Source organism: Chinchilla lanigera, unplaced genomic scaffold (assembly GCF_000276665.1).
Source record: "Chinchilla lanigera isolate Chin_1 unplaced genomic scaffold, ChiLan1.0 scaffold00009, whole genome shotgun sequence".
Lineage (NCBI taxonomy): Eukaryota > Metazoa > Chordata > Mammalia > Rodentia > Chinchillidae > Chinchilla > Chinchilla lanigera.
Window position 1 is genome coordinate 7,968,013 of NW_004955410.1, and position 23,780 is coordinate 7,991,792.

The 23,780-nt window shown below is 39.3% G+C and overlaps 1 protein-coding gene, 1 long non-coding RNA gene and 1 pseudogene across 2 annotated transcripts in view; 1 reads left to right on the forward strand and 2 right to left on the reverse strand.

Annotated features, from left to right (window-relative positions):
• Fam185a (family with sequence similarity 185, member A) overlaps positions 1–23,780 on the forward strand; it is a gene marked incomplete in the record, with an annotated part of 50,810 nt that overhangs the window by 7,282 nt on the left and 19,748 nt on the right. Inside the window, 4 exon segments of the mRNA XM_013510521.1 lie at positions 1,078–1,170; positions 6,268–6,406; positions 18,334–18,375; positions 23,459–23,554. Of these exon segments, the coding sequence (XP_013365975.1) occupies positions 1,078–1,170; positions 6,268–6,406; positions 18,334–18,375; positions 23,459–23,554 (370 nt within the window).
• Positions 460–23,519, reverse strand: LOC106147774. Its single transcript, XR_001232725.1, has 3 exons — positions 23,439–23,519; positions 5,532–5,646; positions 460–991 (listed from the first exon to the last, which is right to left on the reverse strand). It is a non-coding gene; the product is annotated as an uncharacterized LOC106147774 (long non-coding RNA).
• LOC102012837 lies at positions 12,024–17,549 on the reverse strand (annotated as a pseudogene).

The window sequence follows — 23,780 nt, forward strand, 5'->3', positions numbered from 1 at the left end:
CGCTCCCAGGCCCGGCTGCGGGTGTCCGCTCTGGAAAAGGTGGAGTTTGGCGGCCGGTCCTGGTGTCTGGCACGCTGGCGAGTGTGAGATCAAGTCGCACGCACACAGCGTTTGGTCTGTCAAGGAGGCTGCCTGGCCGTGCCTGCTGCGTTGTGTTTCGGACATTCTCAGCTTTAGTTTCTGGGTGTGTTGTGCTGGAAGGTGTAACGGTGTGCTGTTGCCTAAGCGTAAAGCTGTCCTCTTCCAGAACACCTCAGATCTAAGAGTGCAGGCTGTGAGGTGGGTACTGTGGTGCACATCTGTGGTCTCAGCACTCTGGGAGGCTGAGGCAGGAGGATACTAAGTTTGAGCCCAGCCTGGGCAATTTAGAGACTTAGGGAGACACTGTCTCAAAATAAAAAGTAAAAAAAAGGGCTGGGGATGCAACTCAGTGTGAAGGCCCTGGCTTTGCTCTCCAGTACCTTAAAAAAAAAAAAAAAAGAAAAAAGAAAAAAATACAGAGTGTAGGCTTTAGAGGCATACAGGGCTGGATTCTAATTGTTAGTTCAGATTTTGTTGTTTCCTAACATGTCACCCTGATAAAGTTATTTGACATTTCTGGGTCTTAGCTTTCTTGCTGTGTAAAATGGGGAAAATATGATACCTGTCTCTTTGGGTTGTGGTGAGACTCAAATGGTGTAGTTCAAGTAGAGCAGATGACATTGTCTCTGGAACAAGAAACTGCCAAGTGATAGCAATTATTAATAGTGATGAACAGCCTTGATGATCAAAGTTGTCACCCTCCTCATCGTTGGTGTTTACGTAGCTGCTCACAGTGGTCTTTGACTCCAAGCCCTTCTGTGAAGCTACGAGAATGTTCAGGTATCTCCTTTTCCCTTTGGGTCCAGGTTATTTGACAGCAGCTGACATTTCTTTCCACTTGATATTATTATGATTCCAAGCAGTGAATTTTTGTTTAATTCCTGACACTTCTTTTGCTACTTTATTATTACTAAAAAAGAAATATTGAAAGTGCTTCAGTAGTACAAGTCAAAAACATTCTTTTTCTCAACATATATTTTTGTATTTGTTTTTCAGAGTCAAAAATTACATGTTCAAACAAAAGGAGGCAAAGTGATCTGTATGGGAACAGTTTACGGAAATATAGATATTCACACATCAAATAAAAGCGTAAGATTAAAACTTTTTTAGTAATTGCAATTTTAGCTCAAAAAGGGAGCAGCTTCTCTAAAGTTGGTGGTATAATATTTCTTTTTTAATGCATTTTGCATCAGTAGTAAATTCAAATTTGTAGTTGAGGTGGTTAAATATGCAGTTTAAATTTTAGTTTGTGATTTAATACTTTTGGCAATTGTTTAGTTCCTTGCTTAGAATTAGTACATGAATCTAAATATTGAATTTGAATTCTGAAGAGATTTTTATTTTGATCATTGATTAAAATATCTCATGAAGAAATATGAAGAAATATGAAGAAATATGAAATATGAAGAAATATCCCTAGTATCAAGATTGGATTTTTTCCTTTGTATTAGGTAAACCTGAGTGCTGGATTTTCCAAGAACTATTTATTTCGCCTTTAGACAAATAGGACAAATTTTGAGACTCAACTTTCAGAAGTATTTTCCACAAGGTGGCACCTGTTGACAGCTTTACTGTTCCCCAAAAGTGTCTTTTGTAGTCATAGGGAATTTGGTGGTTATGGGAAGAAAGTTTGTATTTTTATGTCAATTATTGCTTCCTGTGATTTAGCATCATATTAAAAGTAAAAGTATAATTTTGGAAGTATAAATTGTCATACTTTTTTAATCAGTAGTGTTTTAAATCTTTAGGAAGAATCTAAATCTTTTGTTTTACACTTACAATTAGCAAGGCACTTTGGTTATAAATTTGCTAAATTTCATACTGAGCTTAGAGGAGAAGCGAGGTGCCTTGTAGGTGGAGTATTGTCGGCATAATTAAGTAAGACAAGTTGTATCACTAATTGTTTCTACTGTTGCCATTTTCTTTTGTATCACCTTTCTCTCAGAACCTGCGGGGGCTGTTTCAGTCCCAGGGTTTAGGTATCCTCTAAGATAAACTGGGAAGGTGTGCAGAGGTTGCCTGGCCATAGGTGACAGCTCTTTGAGGTGGCACTGTGTGCTTCATGGTCAGAGTGCCGGACACTTTGAGGTGTAAGAGGGAAGGGACGACTTGGTGGCTCCTCACACTCTGTCCATTAGTAGATGGCTAATTTATTTGAAATGATCCTAAGGTACCAGAATACAGTATTACAGATTTACACTCAGATAGAAGCATCAAAGTTTAACCATCTCTTGATTATTTTCCATTTTGAATAATTTGGCCACTCATTAGTTATTTGTTCCAAGTGCCATGGTTTACTGAATATTTACTTTCTACATCCTATTGTATCATTTCATTGCTTGCTAGGTTGAATTTTGTGATGTACTCAGGATGGTGTAGATTGTTTTTCTACTTTTGTTATATATAAGGTTAATTTTTAAAGCATATTTCTATGTTTGTGATTTGATTAAAAAACATAAAATAAATGCTTAAGAAATCTATTAGCTTCTAAGGTGTGACATTCATGGAAATATGCCTGGGATATTTGAGAGTCAGCATAGTGAATTGGTTAAGAACACAAAATTGAGAACCAGGTCCCTGTTGGAGTGCTGGCTCAGCCGCTGGCTTCCTAAGCTCCAGGCTTCCAACAACCCACTTCATCTTTGTCTCTGTTTTCTGGAAAACAGGTTAAGTAAGAGTAGAGGGCCTAACTCAGAGAGCTGCTGTGAAGATTAAATGACTTAATACAGGTAGAGTGCTTAAAATATGTCTGGCACACAGTGAACTCTAATATAAGGTGTGACCAAATTTTAAAAATTTTATTATGATAAAAGACCATCATAATCTGCCATTAATCCCTGCAAAATACCCCACACACAACTGAAGCTTTGTGTCTTGTTTTATTTTTGTTGTTGTTGTTGTTGTTTGTTTTTTTGGTAACGGGAATCGAACTCAGGACCTTGCGCTAGCCAGGCAGGCACTTGTGCCGCTGAGCTATATCCCCTGCCTGAAGCTTTGTCTTTACAAGGTGTGATCAAAAGTATGGTGAGTGCAGCTGCTGAGTGCCGTCTACCCAAAAGGCAGCCTCTAAAAACATGACAGTGTGTCCTTGTCCACCTTTATTCACAGGATCTGGCACTGTGTGGCTTCTAGCTCTTCCCCCAAATTAGAATGACCATGAAAGGTAAATGTTTTGAACCTAGTCGGGACACTGAGGCAGCCATGACAGCCTAACTAAAGACACTTGTGAAAGACAACTTCCAGAGTTGCTGCAGAAAGTAGTGAGAATAATGGTGTAAGTGTGTTGGAAATGAGAAGTATTTTGAGAGAGAGCAGTTAATGGCAGTATGTCTTTTACTGTAATAAGTTTTAAAATTCTTAAATATTCACTGTAATTTTTTTATCACAACTCATGCAGTGCTTACTGTAATGATGATGACAGTGAAGATATTGCAGGAAAGGTAACCACTCCTAGCTCTACCTTGTCTCATAGATTCATAGTCAGAAAACAGAAATGGTAAAGTTTGCTGTGCTTGCTCAACAAGATTGTGAGACGTAAATGAGCACTAGAAACAATAGCACTGTTATTTACCTGGCTGGGTTTTTTTTTTTTAAATTTTAAAGAGAATAAAAAATAAGAAAAAAAAACCATTAACAACAATAAGGAATTTCAAAAACAAGATGATAGGAAATCAGCAATGGTTGTTACACTGCATATTGTTATTTTTCTGGCTGTTTTTAAATTGTATCATTAATTAGTATCCTAAACTTAGATTTACAGTTTAACAGAGCATATAGAAATCCATTTCTTTCCTTTGTCTTTTCTTTCAGAAACCCACTTCATCTAATTATTGAAAGAACTGATGATGTCGTTCTCCATTTTCCTTTCTCAGTGTGGGCTGCAGAACCCACTCTTTCCTTAAAACTGTCATGTTTTTAGTAACTATATTTTACCTCTTCTGGATCTCTCTTTTGTTCCATCTTCTGATAATTTACAGTCTACTTGTGACACTTTTTTCATTAATATTAATGACTGAATCAGAGCCTCAATATTTTGCTGTAAATTGTGCTGTCCTAAGTTTAATTGTTCTCGTTAGTATCTGATGCAGTGCTTTCTAAGTGACCTCAGTGAATTTCAAATTTCTTTTAAATGTTATGGAATGATTAGCTAAAGTGATTGTATTGTGTTGGGTGGATGTTGTTTCATTTGCTTTGGCAGGGCAGTATATTTTGTACTTCCTAGAGAATATAACATCTAATGTTTAATGAATGGTATAAATCCTTGGCATTGAAGGCTTTATTAGTGGGGAGTCTCAGAAGGTTCCCATTGCCAATTCAGTTGTTTCAAATATTCATTCAACGTGTATCTTTTGGGTTCCAAAAGAGTCTCACTATTTATAAAAAGCCAGGGTATTCTCAGTTTGTTGCTTGCATTATGGAAAAACTTAAAACCACAGTCATAAATCAACTTTTCATGAAGAAGCTGAAGATAAAAAGATATTTTTAAAAGAATTCTATACCTTTACTATATGGCTAAAGAAAGAGAAAACATTTATATTTCATAAGTCTGGTTGTAGGTAAAACATCTGTCTTTCTTTGACAGATTTATTGACACTGGATTTCAAATAAGTATTCCTATCAACCCATAACTAGTTAAAAAGAAACTGTAGTACCTAAGAAGCAAGTATGTGTACATTGAATACTTCATGACTGTTTATTAAGAAAGAAAGTCACTGTAGTTTAAATCCAGAAGGGAAAGAAATTCTAATTTATTTTTCACTGGGTACTTTTCTTCTGTATATACTTTTTGTTTTTTGTTTTTTTTTTTTTTTTGGTTTTTCTCCGGTACCGGGAACTGAACTCACGACCTTGCGCTTGCCAGGCAGGCGCTTTTGCCACTGAGCTAAATCCCCAGCCCCTTCTGTATATACTTTTATTTGTCCTCTAGTATTTCAGTATCCTTGAAACCCAAATCTTATTAGACAGCATTTTGAACTCTTAACTTTTGAAGGACTCATTAGGAGCAATGACAACTGATGCCAGTGTGTTAAAAATAGTGATACTTTTTCCTTAAATACCTCAGTGCGCTGCTCAAAGTTGTCTCCAGGCAGAACTGAGAGGCCTTCCTGGCAATTCCATTTTTATGTGAACAATTTTATATTAATACTTAAATTTGTTTGAAGTACCATAATGATGATCCTGGATCCTTAACTAGACTTCATTTTGCAATGAGAGCAGTATTTGAGACATAAATACATACTGAATTTTCTTAGGGAAATTTAAGGATAAATATAAAGTTCCTTCTATTTTATTCACTAGAGATGCAGTGCCTTACTAAGTGTAAAGTGGAAGCAGCCTAGAAATAGTAGTATATTCACCACATTAACATACTAAAGGCAAGAAGCGTGATAGCTCAGTAGAATCAGGTAAAATGTGTGCTGATATTCAAAATCCATTCGTTATTCACTTACCAGCAACAATAAAACCAATCTGAAATAGCAGGAAGCCTCCTTAATCTGATAAAAGGCATCCAAAAGGTATCTGTAGCAAACATCATGCTAAATATTCCAGAGCCATAAGCTTTCCCTGTAAGAACAAGAGTGAGATAAAAAATGACTGCTATTCCATCTTTAGCTGCTGTTCAGTGTGGAATTGGAAGCCAGAGCAAGGAAAAGAATGAAAAAGCAGCGGGAAAATACTGACTTAAGGATTGAAAGGGAGGAAATAAAACTCTCTTGTAGATAATATAGTTATGCATGTAGAAGTTTTTTCTTAATAAAAATAAGTGATTCGCATTAGTGAGTTTATTGCTAACCATAGATGCTGGAGTAAGGCCGTAGATAAAAGTCAATTATGATAAAATGACCTTTTAAATGATACCTTGTATAATAGCTTTTAAAAAGATCAAGTAAGAATAAATCCAGCAAAAGATAAAGAATTCTGAATAGAAAATATAAAACATTATTAAGAGAAACCATAGAAGACCTAAATAAAGAGAGGATATATATTGGGTCTATTTCACACTCTAGAGAATGCATGTTTGCTTGTTGCTCACAACTTTATAATTAGATCCGGGTAACCAGAATCAATAGTGATTAGGCACAGGGTAGTAGCTTACATAGTTGCCCACTAATTCCATAGTTACCATTTTAGCTTTTTTCTGGTCATTACTTTGTAATGAACTGATTGGAGTCTTTCTCTTACCAGTCTGTAACTATAGATAAACTGCAGGGAAGCTGTGTTAACATATCTACTGAAGATGGTGTGCTGAAAGTCAAGTATCTTTATACAGAGTCAACATTGCTGTCTTCTGTGGCTGGGGATATTACATTGGGAAGTGTTCATGGTGAGTAGAAAGGGCCTAATACTTTCAGACTTTCCACATAGCATAAATTGTAAGAGATGACTGTAGCTGATGGGTCAGGAAACTGGTCTTCTAAATAACTAATTACAGACTAGCTGTGTAAATGGCTAAAATATGAAAATAAAATGACTCATAAACTAATTAATTTTGACAAGAAATCGTTTATGCTGTGGTATATGAAGCTAGTAGTCATTCTAATTTTTTAATGCATATCCTTAGGAAGTGAAGAATGAGGAGATATATACGGGAGATGAAATAAAAGCAGTATTAAAGGTGGGTTTTGAGTAGTTGCTCTTATGTTACCATAGGAAAGTGAAGGTTCAATTAATGAAACATTTCTGTGGAATCTAATCATAGCTACTCAGTGATACTAATTTTGATTTAAATGCTTGACATGCGTTTGTACTGTCACCAGGTCCTCTTGGCAGCCGCCATTTCCAGGTCATTTTTTGTTTTGTTTTTGTCTTTTTGAGACAGGGTCTCGCTATGCAGTTCAGGCTGGCCTTGAGCTCACTTTGTAGCCTAGGCTCGTCTCACACTTGCAACAGTCCTCCTGCCTCAGCCTCCTGAGTACTGGGATTATAGGCATGTGCCACCATGACAGCTTGTTTTGTTCTTTCAGTGAAGTATGCTCTTGTGATTTCTAAAACATGTGTCTGCAGACAAGCAGTATTGCATACTGTTTGTATTATTGAAAGAAAAGGAGAGGGTGTAATGGTGCAGTACTATGGCGAAGGCTTGCTGGTTATTCAGGGTCACTCAGCCTGCTGCTTACATTTGCACAGAGCAGCCGGTGTGATGGTACACACCTGTAATCCCAGCACTCAGAGGCTGAGGCAGGAGGATCACCATGAATTCAAGGCCAGCTAGGGCTAGTTAGTTCAAAGCCAGCCTGAACTACATAGTGAGACCCTGTCTCAAAAAAAAAAATTGCACAGAGCAGATGATGCAAATCCAGGTGTGTTTTCTGAAATATAGTCAGATAGAATTAAGAATCACTTATCCTGGGAAGAATTATAGTCTATGCCTATCTGCTAAATACCTCTTGGTATTTCCACGAAGTACAGCGCTGACCTTTTTCCATACATGGTCCACCCATTTCACACCTGTAGTGAAGGTAAATATCGGTATTGGTACACTCGGGCACCCGCTCCCCCCTAGATTTTAGTAGTGAGCATAAATTATTAGGAGACGTGAGGAAGCATGGTGTCTTAGTCACTGTCTCCTCACTGGGACAAAAAGACCCAATGCACACAACTTACAGGAGGAGAGGCTTGTTTTGGCACATGGGTTTTGGTGTGTGGTGGGCTGGCTCTCTGCAGCTGGGCAGGGAGGCCACCCTGGCAGGGTCCAGTGACCCTCCAACCAGGCCCCACCTCCTACAGTGCGTTTAGCTCTGAACTCATGAGCAGATAAACATGCTGGTCCACTGACTAGGACAGTACCCCACAGTCCAGTCACCTTCCAAAGCCCCACCTCAGAACACAGGGGACATTCTAGATCTGAACCTTCATGCACGGTTAGTGCTAACCAGGCCATGTAGCCAGTTGGCAAGGAGTTTTCTAATTTAAAAAGAAAAAGTCTAACAAATAAAGAGTACTTATATATTTGGAATAATACTTGAGGCTCAATTTAATGCTTAACAACCATTCTTGCAAGATTAAGGTGTTATTTACACCCAAAATACCTTGAGTACAAGTGGAGCTGTAACCAGAAAATCCAATGTGTCATTCCCTTTTTATTCAGTGGTGTATGAAGTGGTTTTAGTAATTTGTAACTCATATTTTTAAAATTATCTGTGTAAGCGTTAAATTTTTGTATTAGCCATAATTAAAAGTCCCACACCTAATCCATGGAGGGGCTTTCAGTGGAAAAGCAATTGTTTATCGGGTCAGATGTTGATTAACACCCACAGGAGAAACAGCTCTGTTCTGTGCACTGCTTTTTGCAGTATTTACACTGACTGCATAAATGTCTGCTTTCTTTTAAGATCTGAAGTGGTTTGGGTATTTTATCACTAACTGGATACAAGATAAGAAAACAGGTGTACTTTTTTGAGGCAGTCTTCAAGGTACTCTGTGTCTGTTGATTACTTAACACAACTAAAATGGAAACATTGCTAAGGACAAAAATTTATTCCTTAGTCTTTGTAAAGCCTTTTTAATACTTACTGACCTTTAATGCAAAGTCAAGTACCTTTCCCTACATGGTGTGGGCCCAGGTCCTCTTTTGCACTGTTGTGTCAGTTGAGTGTCCCTGAAAGCAGGTGTTCTGAGTAGGAATCAGAGTGCAGCCTGTTTACTAAGGAGACCTCTGGGACCCACGCCGTCCACACAAAGCGGGGAAGCCTGCTTTTCAGGGGAGAGGATGGACTGTTTACCTTGCCTGCAACCCCAGGAGGAGCTCTGAAGCAGAGAGGGGCCCTCAGATTCACCTCAGGTTGGGTGAGGGGCACTGGTTTTTATGTCCCCAGCCCCTACACTCCCACGAACCCAGGAAAGAGAGTGATTTGGGGCCAAAATGGCTCTTCAACCCCATCTGCCGGCAGTGTCCCAGCCAACACTGGGAAAATAGGCCTGCAGGTACAAAGTGGGTCTGAACGGTGGCTTTCAGTCTCTGCTGCAGTCACATTTATCTTTCTTTCAACATACTGTGGGCTGCTCGCTGGGTGCCGGATTTGCAAAGTGGAGCAGGTGATGATACCTGCTAAAGAACACGCAGCCTAGCGGAAGGATTGGATGTCCTTTCTGTTTCCTCATTCACTGCCCCTCCACTGGGACCCTACCTCCACCTCATCTCCCTTTGCTGCCACTGTCACCCTGCCTCAGCGCAGCACACTCCCGACCGTTTCCCACAGCGCCTTTTCTAATGCAGGTGCAGCAGCGAGCAGGAGTGGGGCAGGCGCAATTGAGTCAGCTGCAGCTGTAGAGAAACTCCCATGCTGTTCAGCTGTGTTTTTCCTGGCCCAAAGGGATTATGTGAACATACTAGTGAAGTCTGGAATTGGGGCAGGAGGTGGTGCAGAAGAGCAGGTAGGGTTTCGGCTCCACACTGTGGTGGGTGAATTAGATTCTGGTACATGAAAGGAAGTCCAGATGTGCAGCTACTGGGGTTAGCAGGGAAGGCCTTGTCTGCAGGGATTCCCCATGCTGGACCTCTGAATATGCATTTCAGTGAATTCTCTGTTCTCAACACTGACGGTTATACTGTATGACACAAGTTAGGTATACGTAAACAGGCTGGCTTGGAAGCTTAAAACTTGTTTTATGGGAAAATATGTCACTACTTCTAAATGTCTGGCTTACAGAAAACCAACTTGGAGAATATGGTCATTGTAAGTCCCGCCTGTTCAGGATTTATTTAGTTTGGCTCTTTTTCTCTTAATCAAGTCTTAAAGTGATTATTTTTTCCCTCTAGAGCTGGAAAAATCCAGCATATAGATGTGAAAAGCCATTTGTACACGGATATAATGTCTTTTTTCATAGATTTTCATAAATATATGAATGTGGAGCCCTAGTGCCAGTAACCGGGTGGCCGCTGGGAAGCAGATAGGTCATGAGTGCCTACGTTAGCCAGGCCCTTTCACTAATGGGGGAGGGCAAGGCTTAAAATGTCTAATCATGTACTAACAGCTACAAATTAATAATTAAAACAGCAAGGACTTGGTCCTGGCTACTTGACTTTATAGGAGATGCTGTTAATCAGCGTTCGATCACATGTGGGTACACAGCCTTGTTGAGCTTACTGATTGCAACAGGAAATTCCATCCTCACTTCAAGGGCTGCCTGGCTTTAGGTCCTTTCTTCCTCTGTGTTCTATATTGTAGTCTCCTTGAATTCCAGTACGATTTATTACTGCCTTCTGCCTCATGACATCTGGCACAAAATGTAGACGTTTCATAGAGTGTTTTGGCTCAGCTCCACAGTGGCATTCAGGAACGAGACTCTTGCCAGAAAAGCAATGCTCTTATCGTAAGTGTATGGCCTCCATGAAAAAGAAAAGCATGAAATCCCTTCCTTGCTGTATTTTGCTTATGGCCAGACATCCTGTATAGGTGCTCGGCACTCACAGGTTGGAGTTGCTTTGCCATCGTGCTTGTCCTCAGCTCAGCCCATGGAGACATTCAGACACTCAGCGCCTTCCCTCAAGGTCACGTGGCCGCCTTCAGCTTGTGGCTTCCAGGGCTCCCATGAGAACCAGAGGCCCAGGCAAGATGTTTCAGAAACTACAGTGTATGCGTGACTTCAGCCCTAGAATGTTTTCAGGTGGTTTCATAACAGCAGAGACTGAAATACATACATAGTTCGTGTATTGTAAGGAAGGGGAAAAGCACACGTATGTTAGGGGGCACTGGCACGCTCTAGCATATCTCCTGTTTATAATCACTTTTCTGCAAATCTCTCTGCACCCCTTTTCTTATTCCTTTCCTTTCCCTTATGCTTTCTCCCTCCCTCCCTCCTTTCCTTCTTTCATTCCTTTCTCCTTTCCCAGTGCTGGGGATTGACCCCAAGGCTTCACACATATTTTTCCTTGGACATCTTACGCATGCTGAGTCTTAGCTACTCTTGTCCCTGGGTGATTCACATCTTTATCTCTAGCTGTGACTTCCGACTCATACGTGCATCTTCCTGGTAGACACAGCCCTTTGCATCTCCCTGGCATCGCCAACAGCATTTCCAACTTTTCCCCCCTCTTTTCCAGCCTCCCAGCTGCATCCATGATGTGCACTCCTCCTTTATTTCCACCTGCAGGTTTACTGCCTCGACGTCCTGACAACCGTGCTGTAAGTCAGTAGATCACCCAAAATTTTTCTCCTTTACCTCCCACATCTGGTCAGTCAGGAAGTTTAGGCAGGTTTTATCACTTGTCTGAATATTTCTTCTATCTGCCCCATCTTTTTCTTCCTGGTTTCTCCTCTTCTGCGTTAGGCCCCTGTCTAAAGACCTCTTGCCTCAGCTTCAGCAGAGACTTTCCTCCAGTCTGGACTTCTTCAAATCCATCTTCCTCGATAGCTGTAGTAGTTCATGAGAAATGCATACTGAACGTGCACTCTCTTACCCAAGCCCCTTGCTGGTGTCTCAGTGACCTGCCTACCTTCCTTCCTCTGACCCTTCGCTTTGTTTTCCAGAATGACATCATTTCTTATTTTTCCTATACATGTTTGTAACCTACTTAATACCTTTCAGTTCTTGACTGGAGCCTTTGATCATAGTGTTCGTGCTGTTTATATTCTGCTTAAAATGCATTTTCCAACTTTAAAAAAAAAAATCTCGACTTCCAGTAATCTTTTGGTACACAGCAGAAGTACCATCACCTCACCCCTGAATTTCCACTGACCCATACATTCTTGCCTAATTATAACCCTGGAGAGCAAGGTCCATGTTTGTTTCCATATTCTTAGTATTTATCTCATGGTTTGCAGGTAGCAAGCACTTTCCTTCCTGTCTCCCCCACTAAGAAAAATCAAAAAAAAGGACTTATGCTTTAAGAATGTTTGATTGCTCTGTTGTGAGAGCACATGTGCCTATGATCACATTTCTTTTACTGAAGAAAAAAATACACCAATATTTTTATCCTTAAATTGATCTCTTATTTTTCCCTTCTGACTATGCTAAATGAAGGGTTGCAAGAAAAGAAAAACTATATATTTTCTCCAACCCTGGGATTTGTGGAAGAGTTGTGTAACTTGAGAGTAAGGTCACCAGTATACTTATTAGAGACACATGGTGGTGGCTTTATAGGAAAGAAGCTTTTACTAAGGTCTGCTTCTCTGCAATAGTTGATTTGTTTGTTATTCTCAGTGATTGGAGATACAATGAGTAAAACGAGAATATAGGAAATTTTTGCTAATAATGCCCATGTTGTTCATTCATGTATTTTAAAATATTCTATCTCCACAAAGTATTTAAGGCAAGAGTCCATTTTGTACATGCTAGTGATTTTAGAATGTTTCTGCTTAGGGTAGAGATTTTCTGAATTTTGGTATGAACTGAAAATTTACTTTTGTTCACTGTTTGTATATTGACAAAAATTTCTGAAATATTCTCTATAACTATATTTACAAATATTCCTTATTTCCATAGTTTTTTGTTCCATTATGTTCTTACTGTTGGTAGAACTGTAACAAAAGTATAGGTCCTGGGCTAATATGAACTAGTCTCATTTCTTTTTTTTTTTTTGAGAATTCAGAACATTTAATTTTTTTGCATGGAGATTTAACTACTGTACAACACACACACAAAACAAACCCACAAAGCAACGATGTGTAATACATGGTGAGAGATACTGAGTAAGCGTACTTTAAATGCCTATAAATAGGTTTTCTTTTTAGGCAACAAAATACTGTTAGTCCTTGCCATCTTCTCACGCTCACCTAACACCAGATACAAGGACTACAGAGTAAAGTGTACACTCTCATGCTTAAAAGCTAAAGCATGCATTGAACTGGATCTATATAGTGATCTACTCTATTAATCATGCATTCTGTACTTCTTGCTAATAGTTTGTGTGTTAAAATACCCTGCAGCATTTTGAAATGTTAACATTTATGCAAAACAACTCTTGAAAGATTTATGAAACAAATTCCAAGATGCACCTCCAGGCTGGTTTGGTTAAGTGAAAAAAGGGCAGCAACCTCAAGGCTCAGACTGAATGAAAACAGTTTATGTACATGTCAGTTCACATGCAAAAAAAACCCTATATGTACAGATGGCACAAAGGGTTGTGCAGTTGGAATCACCAGTGCAAATGCATGCATTTGAGATACTTATTTTCCCTGTGGTCAGGTATAACTATGCATCATCATTTTCCTCAAGAGCTAAAGATTTGAGACCAGATCAAATGAAAAGCTAAGAGGTGTAAATATGATATTTATATAGTTAATTTCAAAGTTCTGTACTTTTAATGTAGGTTTAACATTATAGGCTTATATATTTAAAGATATTTACCAACCAGTAAGTTTTCTCATTGTACAGACACTGACTGGCAGTTGTACCTGGCCGAGTGATTTAAATAGCATACTTGAAATTCTTGCAAGAATTGTAGTGAAGAGTAAAATACTTCATTATTGCTTCATTGGACAGAGAAACCCAAAAGGCAGAGATAAATAATGCTCAGTGATGAAAAATGGACACCCAGAACAGCAGTGCATGCCCTGAGTGATCTAATTGCTCTCCACATTATCAGTGCCATTGGCATCCTGTAGTTGTCAGGATCCCCACATAGGGATGAGGGGGCAAAGCGGCTAACAGTGGGACACAAGCAGCTCTTCAGCTCTGGTAATTCTTGCTTCAGGTGCTCCAACTGCTCCACTTGGAATACATTTGGCTGTTCAGGCATCCAGTCATATATCCTATCATAAATTAGACCATTAACTCCAAATCCTTCAATTTCCTTCTCTTGTCAGGATCATTGGTGTCATCGCCCCAGCAGAATATGACGAAGCCCTTAGCTTCTGCCTCCTGAATATAGGACAGGTTTCTGAGCAGGTCTTCAGTACATGCATTTATCCCCCAGAAGATTTCCACATTCGGCAAAGCTCATTGCAGTGAGGGTGGTCTGACATCTGAGGTCCATAAGTTCAGGGTAAATATCAGATTTTCCCCGAGTCAAAAATAATATATTTGTTCTGCTCTTGTCAAACCATTGTACAAACATCTGCATCAAAAACACAATTCTGCTCTTCCCAGAGTTTTCTAAAACATTTTTAAAGAATTATATCCAAAAACAGATTCATGTCAAGATATGTTGACAAGTTACAATCTGACATTCCATCCCTTTGTTGGCAGATCTACTTTATTTCTATATTAAACGCCACATCTTCTGGCAAAGACTCTAAAACCATCTTAAGAGAGGAAATGGTTAGTTTTCAGAAAGGGAATTTTCTCCCTCAACTACAGATTCTTTCTGATCTTTAGATTTTAGTGCAGACACATGAGAAAGCTTTAACAACTGGAGTTGGTCAAATGTTAGTTCTTTTACTGGAATTTCAAATAATTCAACTGGATCAGCGTCACATTGCTTTCTCATGGTCAAATAACAGGTAAGATCATGATACACCACAGCACAAAGTCTTTTGAAAAATGGACATCAAGTTCTACAAAAGCTGCACCATGAGTAGCAGCATTTCTTTAAAAAGCAGTAGTATTTTGTTGAACCTTAGCCAGCTGGGCAGTTGTTGTTGAGTTCCCTGCACCTCGATGTCCAACATCCAGTGGAATTCTTGGCTTCCATTACTTGGAAAGCGAAGATTTCATGTCACAATTGTATCCTGGTAATGGCTTAATGATGATAAAGTCAATTCCCACTTTGCCTATGGTTTCCCTGGAATTCCTGCTCATGATGGGAAGTGTAAGGACCCTGGCACTCTGCCCACTCTCAGCAATGGTGGATGATAAGGGGCACGCTGTGCCCGCATGTCGTGGGAAGGCACCACCTTGAACTACATGTTCATGGAGATCCTCCTCAAAAAAAATCAAAGATTAATTCTAGGTTATATGGTTCCATAGTCTGTATGCTGTACTCAGTCCAGCGATCAGGCTGTGAGCCATACCCACACTCCTGCTGTGAATGCCTGCACTTGAATGCATTGTCGCTTATCAAGGTTGTCTCCAGGGTATTGGACATTTTGTGAAGAACAGTGGGAGATACCCTATCACCATCCTCTTCCTCCAGACACTCTAGTGTAAGGTTTACCCTAAGTCTACATTTTTAGAAATCTTTTCTTGGTTATTGAGACTGGAGGTTTTCAGAATAATGCAAATGTAATCTTATTTCTGCCTGACCTTTCAGCCATCCACAATCCAGAGTTTCAACACCATTGTAGATTCCCAGTTGTCCACTGTCAATAATAATTTCATTTGCTAAAGGGGTCGTTGATCGTGGTTGTAGACAAGTCTTCCACTTGTGAACTATGACTTGACCACTGGTAGTCTTTGGTGCTAAAAAGTACCCTTGGAAGCATCGATACTGAGTGTGACTGCAGTGGTTGCTTTCCATAACCTGCCTCTGGATTCTGGTGGCTGAGGCTCCAAGCAGCACAATACTGCTGCTTTGCTGAGGGCCACCTGGCTGTGTCACGACACACAGAGAAATGGAAAGAGAAAAGGCCACATGCAGAGGAGCCCACACCTGGGGAGGGGTGAGGGTCTTGCTTTACAGTGGTGGTCTCTTTTCACGCTGTGCACTCGCATCCTTCCATCCACAATGGCTATGTTTGCTGATAGAGTTCTCCCCAAAACTTTGTCAGCCTTTTATGAATTGGGATTTATTCAAGTAGACAAAAGCTACACCCAAGCTCTCCAAAAATATGGGTTTCTGCAGAGATGTCAGGTACAGCAAGGTCAAGCCTCCCGGAGGCACATTCGGTTGAGCGCATCTGTAAGGTACATCCTTAATCTTTCCAAAGACCTTTGTGTGTGACTGATTAATACTGTGAGATGCCCTTGCTGGGGTCTCAACGAAAGGTTCAGTCACCTGCAGCCTCGTTTTGAGGCCGTGTTCTCAGAGTGTCATGGATTCAGATTTTGTTTGGAGGCAGTTCTTAACTTCAGTGTCTTGCCTCTTGAGAGACTGAGGGGCTTTGAAGCCCAGGCTCTTTTTGTGTTAGCAGTCATTCCTTTGGTTTTAGTCTTTCTGTCTCTCTCCTCTCTCTCCATTCTTGCTTTTTTACCTCAAGCAGTAACAAAAAACAAATAGCCAGCACCTACAACACTTGGACTTTGCTTAGAAATCCTCTTATGTTCTGTGCATGAAGCACATTTCCTGTTTTCCACATTACCGGGGTGGATAGTGTTGCACAGTTTCTGCTTCTACTTACAAGGATTTTCCTTCCTTCAGTTTTAAGAAACATTTTCTTTGCTCCTTTTGAATCCTCACGGGAAGCCTCTGAAGCTCCAGATTTCTATTAACTCAGTTCAAGGAAACTTAGGCTTTCTCAAACATGCTCTTCAAAATCCCTCCAACCTCTGCCCCGGCCAAGCTGTGAAGCGAATCCCACATTTTAAGATGTTTATTATGACAGCACTCCATTCAGGTATCAGCATTTGTACGAGCTACTTATTCTTCTGCCACAAATCATCCCAGAGCATAGCAGTTACAAACACAAACACTGTCTTAGTGAGTGGATCAGGCATCTGGGTGGGGCTCGGCAGGGCCTTCTGCCTCCAGATCTCTGGCAGATCTGTTGTCAGGCAGCAGCCAGGGCTGTAGGCTCATATGAATGTTCAACCAGGGGAGAATCTGCTTCATCTGTGGTGTGCACTGGTGTGGCTGTTGGCAGGAGTCCTTTCTGAGTTCTTGGCCAGGCCCTCCTGCCAGAGGAGCCTCTTCCATGGCACAGTCACAACATGGCAGCTGGCTTCAATAAGAACAGGAGACGACTAGAAAGGCAGAAACCAGAGTGTTTTGGAACCGAATTTTGGAAGTGACACCCCATGACTTTGTTTCAGTTTCCTTTGTTAAAAGCAAGTCACTAAGGCCCAGTCTACACATGAGGGAAGAATGGAGTACCAGGGCCTGAAGGCCAGGAGACAGCATCACTGGACGCCATCTTGGAAGCTGCATGCCCTTTGGCTACAATTCACGTGTGATGGGGAATCTATATTTACTGGGTTTGAAAATTGGAAAAGAGTCCACAGAACACACCAATGAAACAATATTTACTTAACACATTTAACAAGATTTTCCCAGCCTTGTAACTTACTGAGACCTGAAAACCATTTTATGAGCTTCTGCATACAAACCATGTTTTTATTCCTACACAAATGTACCTTTTGTTCATACATTCACATAAAGTGTTCTCGAATGTTAGGCCTTCAGAAAGAGTTTTCAGCCAGGCTATTTGTTTGAATCAAGTGCCTCTTTTGCTTTGTTCCAGATATTGGTACATATCAGTATTTGCAAAATATATGAAATGAGATTGTCCTAAATGGAGCATGGAGGAAGAGAGTTTGCATAGATGCCAAAAGCAAGTAATTTCAGAACTGCAAGTAAAACTCTGACCGGGTTTGAGACATTACAGTTTTAAACCAACATTATTCCTTTTGCATGTAGTTTTGAAATTATGTGGGTAATATTACTGCTGCCATCTTTGCTTGAGCAACAGTGAGTTTCAGTATTGCATATATATATATACACACTCACACATATATATTCACTATATATATATATATATACACACACAAACACATCTATATGCACTATATATACATACATATATTAGACACACATACACATATATATGCACCAAAATACATAGGATGGAAAGTGCTAGTATCTGGGGTATTATTGTAAGGGGGTTTGGAAGAATGATTGCAATACTCTATCTGGAAATACATTTTCATTGAAAGGCTATAAAGTTGTTTTTTTTTTTTAATTATATCTTCATGGATTCATCACTCTTACCCCAAACTACTTCAGCTCTTGGGCCAGAAACTGCATTAATCTAACAAACAGACAAGGCAACTGGTCTGAAAAATAAAAGTAATTATTTTTTCCAGTCACTATTTTAGTGTTACTTGGCTCAAAACTTGCCTTTGTTCTGATAAATACGTTAATGTTTAGGGTGAAAGTGTGTATGTAGCAAATACTTTTTTGTGGGCTTAGAGGGATCATTATTTTTCCTCCATGTTTGCCAGGAAGTGTGCTGGTTTGTTTTGTAGTTATACCCTAAAAGCTGAGGGCCTGAGCATGGAGGAACAGTTTGCACAGATGCCAAAAGCGAGTAATTTCAGAACTGCAAGTAAAACTCTGACAGGGTTTGAGACATTAACAGAAATGCCCAACGAAAGTAATAGTGTTAATAGGTAACACTGTAGGTATCCAACCACATTTTAGGATTCTGTGCAACAGTTCCTTTCTCAGTGATCCCTTATGTATAAAATTATCTTTTCTTTTTCTCTCTTTTACAGGTGATATAACATTACAAAGTAAGACGGGTAACATCACAGTAGGTATGTAAGACACTCGTGGTAAATTCTGCCCGCTTCTCACCATAGCTCCATTTGTCCTGCTTATTTCAAAGTCTACAGTTCAGCTGATGAGGCTGACAGGATCCTGACATGCTAGTCTAATACAGTTAGATCCAAACTATGAGAATGTCCCCTCAAAATGACCTGACTTAGTGTTAAGAAATGGAACAAATGCTTTGCATTCTTTCAAATATCTAGATTAAGGCTTTGAAAAACAGAAAAATGTAAATTGTGTCACTGCATATATGACCCCGAGTTAATGTTGGAAGACAAACCTGAGCATGCTAGCAACTGATTAGTTAATGTGTATTTATTAGTGCCTGTTAGAAGTTCTTTCCGGTTCTAAGGAATATATTGCTCAGCAGGATATAGGCTGTGCTCAGAGGCCTTGGCCTCTCTGAGTCCTGGGAAGAAACACAGTAACATGTAAGTAACAGGAGGTAACTTCAGATTGGGATAAGTGCAGGGAAGACACAGAGGAGGGTAAGAGAACAGAGATTGCCTGGGTGCCTTCAGTTAGCCAATCAGGAAGGGCCTGGGCAGGGGACACTGAACTAAGGCCAGAATAATGGCGAAGAGGCTGTTGGATTCTGCGTACAGAGCTCCCACACACAGGAACAGCAAGTGCAGGCTTCGCAGTGGAGTGAGGGCGTAGTTTCCAAGCTGTGGGAGGAAGGCTTGTGGGGCCAGTGGTGGGAGCTGCACCTTGTAGACATGGCAGGAGAGGGGCTGTGTTCCGAGGACAGCAGGGCGTTAGCAAGGGACTTATGTATCATTTATATTTTAAAAGGAAAACCTGTTATTTTATAATGTAATGGAAGTGTACAGAAATGAAAGCAGGCCACTGAAAAGCTTAATTTATTTATCCTCCGTCCTGTTGATGGACATTTGAGGTGTTCCTAATTTTTGCCAACTGTACATGAAGTTGTTGTAAACATTCTCATACATGTCTGTTTATCTTTCTGGGGGGATATCTATCCATATATATTTATGGGTAAATATCCCAGAAAGGAATCACTAGGTTGAAGAGGTAAGTGTGTATTTAGTCTGATGATAAACGAACAGACCTTTCCCTAAAGTTCCCTTTTAAAATCTTCTCACCAGTGAATGAGAATTCTACCTGCTCCACATCCTCACCAACATTTATTTGGGTCAGTCTTTTAAGATTTACCCATTCTGTCTGGTATTAACTTATATTTCCTTAATGTATGATGATGTCCTGCCTATACTGTGGCATATATTTATTGGTCATTAATATATCTTTCTTTGTGAAGTTTTTGCTTGTATCTTTTATCTATTTTTCAGTTGAGTTATTTGTATTTTTATTGAGTTGCAGCAATTCTTTATATATGGTAAATACAAGTTCTTTGTCAGTTACTGTTTGTTAATATTTTCACTTTGTCTATATTCTTGTTTTCCTTCTTTTCTTTTTATTGTAGTACTGGTGACTAAATGCACTCTGCCACCGAGATATATTCCTAGCCCTTTTTTTAATTTTCATTATGAAATAAGATCTCACTAAGTCTCCCAGTTTGGCCTTACCATTGTAATCCTCCTGCCTCGGGCTCCTGAATAGCTGGGACTACAGGCATGTACCACCATATTCAGGTGCCTGTTCATTTTCTTAACGGTGTATTTTGATGAGATGATTTTAATTTTGATGAAGTATAAATTGCCCTTTGGTTTTATAGATCTTAAGAAATCTTTTATCTATCTTCATTCATGAAGACATTCTTCTGTTTTCTTCTAGCAGGTTTAAAATTTTTGCTCTTACCTTTGGTCTATTTCTAATTTTTGTTTGAGTTCGGAGTCAAGATTTATTTTTTCCCATATGGATAGCAAGTTGTTACATCACCATTAGTTGGAAAAACTTCCTTTCTCAGGATCTTTTTCTACAAACAAATGACTGTATAAGTATCAATCTGTTATTGATTTCTTGCTTCTGTTCATTGAGTTATTTGCTGAGCCACAGTATCTTGATTATTGCAGCTTTATATAGTAAGTCTCTCAATCAGGTTGTTGAACTCTTTCAAATTTGTTCTTTTAATATTGATTTGGATATTGTAGGCCTGTGATTTTCTACCAAAAATGCACTTGAGATTATTTTTAGGTTTGCACTGAGTCACTGGATCCCTAGATCAGTTTGGAGGGAACTGATCCCTCAGCAATACTGAGTCTTCTGCTCATGAAAATACTGTAACTGTCCATTTATTTAGATCTTCTATAATTTCCCTCACCCTTATTTTGTAACTTTCAGTGTAGCAGTCTGGCACATCATTTGTTAAGTTTATACATGTTTTTGACATTACCAATAGAATTTTGAAAATTTTTATTTTCTAATTGCTGATAATATGTGAAAATACAACTTTAAAAATATATAGACCTTATATCTTGAACCTCACTAAATTTGCTGGTTTCTTATGACAGTGGTTTTAGAATCTAGAATCCTTTTCTATGTGAACATTTTTTTATATAGTGGAGTACTACTCTGCTATAGATGATAAATTTGAGTCAGTTGTAGGAAAATAGTAGCACCTGGAGACCATAATTTTAAGTGAAATAAATCATTGAGAAAAGCTTAAATATTACATGGCTTCTCTTATATGAAAAACCCAAAGTGTAAATAATTAAAGATTAAAATAAAAGACATAATAAGAACCAAGGAGGTAGATATTTCGCAGATGGGAAGGGAACCAAGAGGCGGAGGCAGGGGTGGGAAAGGGGATGAGAAAAAACGCAGATGTGTCACGTGTATGGACCACTCCACGCCATGAATGGAATCAGGACGGACTGCAAAGGAGTACTAGTAGAAATTCAAAACTATTTCTGCCCTTTCAAACTCTTATGTCCCATACATAAAACATGTCCCTCTTCTTCCAATAGCATAACTTTGAAAGTGTATGAATCAGGCTGCAGAAATCAAAAAATATCTTTTGTGTTGCCCATTGTATTTCAAAACTTGAGACAAAATTATAAAAATTAACTCTGAACGTGCTTGAATTTTGAGGGTTCTGTATTTACCTAAAGGAAAATAGCAACGTTTGGAACTTCAGCCATTCTGGCATCCCTGTTACTTTTCTTCTGTTAACAACGTACATTACAAATGTCTGGGCTTTTTGGATGTATGTAGTGTTGGGCTGGTGACTGACATTAGTATTTCCCTTTTGTAGATGTTAATTTTCCTGGACAACTCAATCGTTTCTCTCAGACTAACAAGATCTTTGCCCATCTTTTGTCATAATGGATAATTCTGCATGGGAGGCTACTCATTCCTACCAATGTCTGGACTAACAACTGCTCTTTACTTGTGTATTTTTCTTAAGGCTGTCTCCAAGATCTATAGAATTTCTCTACTCTGTGAATCTTCAAAAAATGAAAATCTGTGCAGTATGCCTTAATTTTACTTTTGAGAATTAATTTTAGTTCCAATAAAAAACAAGAAAACAGAAAACAAGAAAAATTAGGGTTTATTTTGCTGCATAACCTTTAAATATCAGTTCTGATTTCTGTCTCCCAAACGTATCTGGAGTTTTAATTTTTTAACAGCCTCCAGCCCGTATCAGAGCTCAAGACTGACAAAATGCGAATTAAATTTAAAATATAATTACTTTGCAGCTTAGGATGTAATTATTTGGTTGATGTTTATTTTCCAGAAGGGAAGGAGGTGAGAGTATTTATGAGCCACGTAAAAATCTTATTATCTCCTCGTGCCCCGAGAAAATAAGAAAAACCAAACTAGCATTTCACATATTTTACTTTGTACAACCTGGGCTAACACACACCTTATGCGGTCCACTTTTTTTATTTAATGTGCTTTTACTTGGCTTCTTTTCAGATGCAGTAAGACATTCTAAAAGTAGTTTCTGTTGGCACCTCAGGAACAAAATAGCCACTTTGTCCAGCTACTCTCTGTCATCTATCTAGCAGCTTCATTCCCCACAGTGTTTACTTTTGACACTGAGAACTATGTAAATTGGGACCTTTTGATATAAATAGGAAATAGATTATTATAAATGTTGTTGGTGCTAGATTTTGAACAGTTTATTCTAAAGTCACTCTATTTGTTTGGAGTCATTTAAATGTTTCTAAAGAAAAATGTTGGCTCCTTGTAGATAAACAAAGATTGTATTTCTCTATTTTGCAAAAGTTATCACTTTTGGCACAATTTTCACCATACTCCTTTCTTTGCCCCTTCTGTGAAGTCACAAGGCTCCCAATAAAATGCACTTTTTAGAGCTGGAGGTGACCTCAGTGGTGCAGTCATTTCCTGGTATGTGCCTGACCCTTGCTTCGCTCTTAGCACTGCCCTCCAAAAAAGCTTTTACACGGGTTTCTTTAAAAAGAACATGCTTTGGCCTTTCCAGGACAGGATAAAATATGAAGTGGAAGGTTCAGTTGCCATGGGAGAAGCCACTGAGCACTGACTCCTTCCTCACTGTCTCTTGTTTACCTCTGACTCCGACCATTTCCTCTTGAGTAAAAGTGTTGGTGATTGGAAAGTCGGTCAGTTAACAATGTGGAAGTTTGAAAGTCGGATCAGGACTGCCTTGGTTATCAGGACCACCTTATTTCTCAGCCTGACCTAAGATCCCTACCTAGGCCCTTCAAGAAGCTTGAAAAGAAGTTACAGATAAAAACAAGCTCCACTCTTCCAAGGGTTCTTCCCTTCATCCCTTCCTATCACCCTGGGCAATTCGACAGCCCTTACGTGGAGGCATCATACCAATCTGACAGTAAACAGAACACACCAGTGATACTCAGTGCTAGCGAGGGCCCATTGCTTGCATACTGTCCTTCTACTGATTAGGTTTTAGAGTTAATGATCAGAGATAAATTATTCAGACTACCTAGATAAAGGGTTTTTTCATTAAGTGTCTTGGTGTAGATGTCTACATTTCTGACACTTTACATTTTAATGAAAATGATGCCATTGTTACAAGGAAAACATGAAACCTTGCAAGATTCTTAGCTTTGTATTCTAATGTCAAAGCAGAACCTTTTAAGTGTATAATTCTACTTACTCAAGTAAGACTAATTATACTTACATTTTTTTTCTTCCTCCCAGATTCATCCGCAGGATGTCTGAAAGCCTCAACTCATCAGGGTGCCATAGATGTTTATGTCAGCCAGCTGGGGAAAGTGGAGTTGAAATCTGACAAAGGTTAGCCACCCGGAATACTGTATTTTGACGTGTGATATAAAGAAGGGTGTATGTGACACTGAGGAAACAGGCGGTCCAATTGCCCGTGCTGACATATTAGCTTCAAGGTACTTCCTTCCATCAGAACCATTTGAAGGCTGGCCTCCTCGATTCTAGATCAGTAATCCTTGCAACTTTTGGGACAGATGGCCATGAAGACTATCTTTTTTCTTGTATTGAAAACAAA